Source organism: Sipha flava, unplaced genomic scaffold, assembly GCF_003268045.1.
Source record: "Sipha flava isolate LNK unplaced genomic scaffold, YSA_version1 39_pilon_pilon, whole genome shotgun sequence".
NCBI classification, from domain to species: Eukaryota; Metazoa; Arthropoda; class Insecta; order Hemiptera; family Aphididae; genus Sipha; species Sipha flava.
In genome coordinates, this window is record NW_020273107.1 from 1278533 (window position 1) to 1285880 (window position 7348).

Genomic DNA, 7348 nt, shown 5'->3' on the forward strand with positions numbered 1-7348 from the left:
AGCAAACACACATGACTGTAATTCATGACTGTGGATTAAACAATGCATTGTAAATAAAAATCCACAAAGTCAAATGTATTTTAATCGTCTGCTATAATAATAAATATTTATTATTATAGGCATAAATCGTAAGAAATTGTTACTGTTTCACATCAATTTTGTTTTAATTTTATCATAGTCCCTCTGATGGAATGGCAAGTGTCCGTAGTTATATAAAGCAGACTTGTTTGCATGTTATCAAGGTGTGATAGTTTTTCTTTATATTTTTAATGTAATAAATAAATAATAAAGTGTAAAAAGTGTAAATTTCCTGTTAGGCAAGACAATAATAATAATGAATTTACTAACAATGTGTATGATCAAATAAAAATATGGCTTTTGTGGTGCAATAAATTAATATCAATAACGGATAACAATTTATCTAATATGACACACCACAATGGTCAAAATAATGGTGAAATACCAACAAGCTGGTAGCAGCTAGACCCGTCGGTTTTCAATACAATTAACTAATATACCGGGTCGACCAATACTCACATGACATATGTGACACACAAGTTGTACCGAGGTCTGTAGTTATTGAAAACTAATACAATGAAAATAACAAGTTGACATCACAAAAACGTGCTCGTATGCCAACACCTGCCCACGAAGATCGCAAGTCCCGTTATAGCGCACGAAGAAGACGAAATGACAAAACCACATAATTTACAATGACCGCTGGTAAGTGATGGCCCTAGAAGAAAGAAAACCATAAATAAAGTGGCAATTGCGAAAAACGACCGACAAAATACAAACCGAGACGAAATAGTGGTTTGACTGGGAAAACGCTGCAAAAGAAACGAACCCGAAAAGTGATTTGCAAACTCCGACAAACGAACGGTGGACAGCGAGGAGTGATGCCGAAATTCATCACGAAAGCTTTAGCCGCCGAACACCATTAAGAAGAAGACGGGTCTCAGTGCCACCACACTAAACTAAGAACACGCGAACTTATGAAACTTTGTGGCACTGAGAAAATGACTAGAGATTTTGTATGAAATAACCGAAAAAAAAATGAAAACTTGAGTTACGGACATTTACGCGCTGCAATACCACAGATTATATGAAAATATTATTTTAAAAATAAAATAAAATGTAATATATGTATAACAATATATAATAAATAAAATATATTTTTATACAATTGGTGACAATACCAACGCGATGACGCAGACAGTCGATTGAACACGGAGGCAAACCTACCGCCACCGACAACCATTACTGCAGCACAACGCACCGCCTCAGAATTAAACCGCTTCGCATCGCACGAAAATGATAACATGAACACTGATAACACAGTGCCGTTTAGTATTATTTGGTGCTTTTCGAACAGTTAGCGGCGTCAACATCATCATTTGAATTTATGTATAACGGTAAGTTCATTAATATTTAACATAATACTTGCTATTATTATTATTAGTGTAAATTTGTAATTAATGTACCGAACCTTTGTGTATGGGTATCTAGAACAAATGTTTGTCTTGAAATTCTGTGCATATTTGTAAACAAAGTGTTTCGTGTGAAAATAAAATGTTATTTTTATGTAATTACAAAGTTATAAATTTGAATCCTAAGGTTTATCCACTTATACATTTTAATTCAATATTGATATAGGGGTTATACTATATTTGTCTTATTGTTTTGATTTGACAAAATTAAGGTTGTTTGAGTGATAGAATATTTCAAATTACTTATTTATATTATTATTTTTAGAAAATTATGTTTAACAAATGTTAAATATTCATTCCTTTAATTAATTTTAGTCGAAACCATATATAATATACAATTATAAAATATTTTTCTATTTAACTATAAAATGTTTTTAATTTTTAATAGATCATGATGAATCATAGTATGGAATCTAAATTTTTCAATAATACTGAGGAAAATGATGAAACTGATAATTATATTACATGTCCATTATTGCAATTAAAATTTGCTAGACAAAGAAAACCAATTACTAGGTATGTTAATATTTTAAAATATAAGATATATGCATTTGCTGATACTTAATTATAATTATATTCTTACTATAAAAATAATATAATTTATTATAATTAATTTTTTTTTATTTCTAGCCGTTTGGGACAAAAAGGTAGATCATTAAAACACATATCTGACAATAGAAGTTTATTTGAAAATAAAACAGCTGAAGCAGATTTAGGAGGTTCATTTAAAGTATGCACACCTGAAAATTTAGTTCATGGGCTTGAAAAACTTGATTTAGTTCATGATACTCCATTTGTCCGTCCAGCAATAAAAACTCAAAATGATAGTGGTATAGCAACTCCTACACTTACTAACTTGTGTAAAAATAATAATTATAGCTCATATAGTAGACCTAATCTTTCACTGAGTACTAAAAGAACATTATACAGCAATAAAGAAAATATACCAGAACAAATTGAAGAAGAAGTGAAAACATCAGAAACTCAAAAATGTTCTTATAGTAATACTAGTACAATATCTTGTTCACAAACAGTAAAAGAAAATTTAAATGAAATTGAAAATCATTCTTTAATCAATCAGAAAGATGAGACATGTTTTATTTCACCTGAAACATCAAGATACAATCATGATACTAGTTTGTATCACAGTATTAGAGAGACAACTGCCATTCCAAGTTCATCATTTTTATCTATGTCTACAAATCAATCCGCTAACTCAAAAATTGATTCTTCTTTATTGAATAAGCAGTTAGGATGCCAACCTTTAGAAGGAAAATCAAATCATGTTACTCTTGAACTGTCTCCTGCTGCTAAACATAACAATTTTGTAGTTAATGTTCGATCACCTGTTCACCCTACTACAGTTGAATTTGTTCAAGATGGAGAATTTAAACGACCAGTTAATTCATCTGGAAATGTGTGTATTAAATGTGCCAGTGAAAACTTTATATCAGTTAAAGGAGTTAACTATAGTATACTTAATACACTTGGTCATGGTGGATCAAGTATTGTGTATGAGGTAAAATATATGTATTTGATAATTATAATATAATGAGATCTTGATAGGGTTTTTTTAATTCTATAAAACTTATTTTATGCAATTAGGTTTTACATCCCCACACTAATCATGTAGTTGCAATTAAAAAAGTAGATTTGTCTGAAGTTGAAGATATTATAGCTGAAGGTTATTTAAATGAAGTTACTTTGTTACAAAATCTCCAGGATGGTGAAAGCGTGATACGTCTTTTTGACAGGTAATTTTTTTTACGTCTTTTAATATATTTTATATATTTTATATAAATAAAATTTATCATTTAAAAAATATGTGAAACCGTTAATATATCTTTTTCAGTCAATATACTAAAAAAGAAAAAATACTATATATGGTTATGGAAAAAGGTGATACAGATCTTTCTAAACTCATTCGCAATACAAAGCACATGTCAATACACATGATAATGTACTATTGGTCAGAAATGTTGTTTATTGTTAATGAAATTCATGCTAAAGGTGTGTTTTTATTAGATACATATATTTTAGTTAAATCCAATGTAGGTATTAAGTACTTTTAAAAAAAAAATTGTGTCTTCTTTTGCAAATTAAACTGTACTTTATTTTTCTAACAGGTGTTATACACTCAGATCTTAAACCAGCAAATTTCCTTTTAGTCAGTGGTCGTTTAAAATTGATTGATTTTGGTATAGCATCAAAAATACAAGGAGATATGACAAGTGTATTGAAAGATGTGACTACAGGAACTTGGAATTACATGAGCCCAGAATGTATAAGAAGTGGAGGTTCAAATTTCCAAGGGCATAAAGTAAATTATAAATTCAATTAATTTTATTTATTTAATATCAATACTGAACTCAAAAATCCATTTAATTTAGATAAACCAAAAATCAGATGTGTGGTCACTTGGATGTATATTATATAGCCTGATCTATGGGAAGACTCCATATTCACATTTGACTAGTACTTGGCAAAAATTGCAAGCTATTGCTGAATCTAAGCAAAATATCAGTTTCCCAAGTCATAGTAAAATATTTACTAAAGGTATACCACCCGTACTTATGCAAACAATGAAAATATGTTTGATAAAAGATGTTAAATCCAGACCTAATGTTGTGGATTTGTTGAGGCTTATTGAAAATACAGTATTCAAACCTACAACATAAATGTATATTTTTTTATAATTTTTTTTCTAATGAAATACTGTTTTGTAATTTCTATTGTGTTTCTTAAATGTTTTTATTACTTTAAGTATTAATTAAATATACAATAATAATTTTAATTTATAAATAAAATATATCGTTATAATTATTTACATTTAATGTTAGTATCCAATTGGATAATTGTTTAAATTAAATATATTTTCTTGTTGTAAAATAGTTTATTTTAATTAAATTAAAAAATATAATAATACAGTATTTGATCGATTGTTAATAACTCACTGTAATTAAAATTACATAAGTTAGAAAAATTTTACAAATGTATTTCATATTTATAAACATTTTCATTAATTCCATACTGTCAGTTTTCCATTTTCAAATATTAAACGATGACCAGGCTATTGATGACTTATTAAATGATAATAAGTCTTCAAAATCTTAATCGGGTCCTAAAAAATAATGATATTTATAAATAGTAAAAATATATAGTTACAGTCATAATATCTATTTAAATTTTTATACATAACTTAAAAATTAATTACATATTCTATTTTTTTTTTCAATTCAACTTTTTTTACTGTAAACTTAAAAAAATAGAATTGATATTGAACTGATTAATTAAGACAAATATTGTAATTACTATTATTACAGAGACTATTATACTCATTTGTGAATTAAATATATATATATATATATATATATATATATAATTAATTATATATTGTCAGGTTATTAAATTATAACTACCATTAATAATAAATTAATTGATTTATTAATTAATTAATTTATTTATCTAATTAATTTTATATGTATTTTTTTTTTTTTAATAATATTTTAATTTTAATTATTCTATTTCTGAATTGTAAAGAACAAATTGTATACTATAATTAAGCTAAAAATTAACATTTCTTAAAAAATATATAGTATAATATACTAGTATGTCATGTTATAAAATAATATGTTCTCATTTAAAGTTGATAAACCCTCATCAATTTTCCTGCTTATTTAGGAGAACTATAAATGTATTAATTATCTTTTTATAATTTAAAATAAATTATGTATGATAATAGTGGAATTTTACTGATCAATTCAAGTATGCATGAACACAGAATTGAATACCGTTATGCCTTTAATATTATTTTACTATTGCCATAAATGTGTGCTAGAGAACAACTATATTTATATGAAACATATTATGATGATGCTTCTCTACAGATTTACCTTACAACAAATGTTTGAGATATGAATGATTTTTGAACCAATAGAGTTTAATAACCATAGCTTGTTTATTCTATTGCATGTTCTTTTCAATGATTAGTTACAGAGGCGGCTTGGATGTAATTACAAAAGATGCACTTCACTCCCAAAAATATGGGGTGGGTGTATTTTTCTACATTTTTGGGAAACTGTTATCGTTAATAATTAATACTACTATAATGTTTATGAACTATGATAATATTAATATATTATACTTATAGAATCAGATTGCTATAGTCCATTATTATAGCTGATTATTGACAGCCATTGATTAAGTATAAATATTAATCAATGATAAATGGTATTATTAAAATATATTAAGAAGTCATGTCAGTCGTCATGGAAAAAAATTACTCGAATATATTAAAGACGTGAGACGTGTATTAACTTTAATAAATAAATAGCGTAATCACGATCACGATACCTAGAGACTACTAAATATCTCAGATTCTATTTTCTTCTTCTATATATATATATATATATATATAAAACAGTAAGCTAATTGACTGCTATCAACGCACAGCTCAAACCATTGGACGGATCTGGCTGAAATTTGGCATACAGATAGCTATTATGATATAGACGTGCGCTAAGAAAGGATTTTTCGAAATTTTGAATTTCAAGGGTTGAAATCGGTTTAATATTTTTTGACCAGGTCGATAACTGCGCTATTGAAAAAGAATTATATTAAATAAAACTATTAAAAAATTATTAAAAAACTATTTAAAACTATTAATTTTACTGTTGGTAGTAAATGACGGGTATTGCATAAATATTAAACAAAAAGATCCCGCAACAGGTGCCAAAACAAATAAAAATGTTAGTTCAAAAAATTATTATGCATATCGGTTGATGATTAGACGCGATCAGGACTAAGTTATTTTACGATGCATAAGCTTTGTCAACAATTCATGGTCGAAATATATATAAAGATAGATAGCGAACGATTTCGATACTTCGATTTCGATTCAATCAAAAAAAGCTCCGTGCAAAAGATTCTCAAAACAATTGTTAGATATTGGAGATGGGAAAGTTACTACAGATGAAACGGGATGTATAAAATTACCGAACGATTTCTGCACAATCATTTATTCGCAAGATGCTCTCATTGACCAGATATGTCCTAGTGTACACAGATAATACACTAATCATGAGTGGCTGGCAGAAAGAGCAATTTTAGTAGCAAAAAATGTGGAGGTTAACGAATTGAATCTCAAGATACAAAATTTGTTACCAGAAAACTTGGTGTCATACAAATCTAGATACAGTTTGCGATGCTACTGAAGTTGTAAATTATCCAACAGAGTTTTTAAACTCATTGGATTTACTAGGCATGCCACCGCATAATTTACAATTGATCATTACAATTTACCATAGATAAAATACCTCCTTCAGAGTCATTTAAAGTTTAATACATGCAGATAAAAAACCACCAGAAGAACATAGAGGCAGGTATAATGCACCAACGGCAAATGAAGTTGCTTTAGTGTTAGTAGATCAGCAGTTTGATCGAAGAGACATCATCCTCGAAAACCGAAGTAACTCACTTCACCGTATCAGTGAGATACATCGAGCATACGACGCACTGCAGTATCCTTTAATGTTTTGTTGGGGGGATGATGGGTATGCAATCAATATACCACAACGCGATCCAAAAACCAAGTTACCGCTTAAAAAAACTGTCTCTGCATCAAGTTTTTACTCATATAGAATAATGGTCAGAGAAGGGGAAGACAACTATTTAGTTAATTATCGTTCTCTTTTCAGTCAATATTTAGTAGATGAATACGCCAAAATTGAAACTGAAAGACTAAATTACATCAAAAACAACCAAGCCAAATTGCGTGCAGATAGTTATATTCATTTAAAAGATGCGATTGGACGACGAGACATAGAAGCTAATCAGTTAGGCCAAATGGTTATACTCCC

At 28.1% G+C, this 7348-nt stretch overlaps 1 protein-coding gene across 2 annotated transcripts; it reads left to right on the forward strand.

Moving 5' to 3' along the window:
* The first annotated feature begins 1315 nt into the window (after window positions 1-1315).
* LOC112688530 (dual specificity protein kinase Ttk-like) lies at window positions 1316-4235 on the forward strand. 2 transcript variants are annotated; one of them, XM_025561783.1, is made up of 7 exons: window positions 1316-1415; window positions 1879-2006; window positions 2121-3009; window positions 3096-3244; window positions 3343-3500; window positions 3617-3810; window positions 3881-4168. In XM_025561783.1, exons 2-7 carry the CDS (start codon window positions 1882-1884, stop codon window positions 4166-4168), a joined length of 1803 nt encoding a protein of 600 aa, XP_025417568.1. In that variant the 5' UTR covers window positions 1316-1415; window positions 1879-1881. The 2 variants fall into 2 exon arrangements, with proteins under 2 accessions (XP_025417568.1, XP_025417569.1); XM_025561784.1 differs by lacking the exon at window positions 1316-1415 and having other exon boundaries at window positions 1882-2006; window positions 3881-4235.
* The last annotated feature ends 3113 nt before the right edge of the window (window positions 4236-7348 follow it).

Bases quoted from the DNA above. Each gene is read 5' to 3' on its own strand.
- LOC112688530 (XM_025561783.1), top strand. From the start codon at position 1,882: ATGATGAATCATAGTATGGAATCTAAATTTTTCAATAATACTGAGGAA. The intron at 2,007-2,120 runs GTATGTTAATAT...TTTTATTTCTAG, and splicing joins CAAAGAAAACCAATTACTAG to CCGTTTGGGACAAAAAGGTA. The intron at 3,501-3,616 runs GTGTGTTTTTAT...TTTTTCTAACAG, and splicing joins TAATGAAATTCATGCTAAAG to GTGTTATACACTCAGATCTT.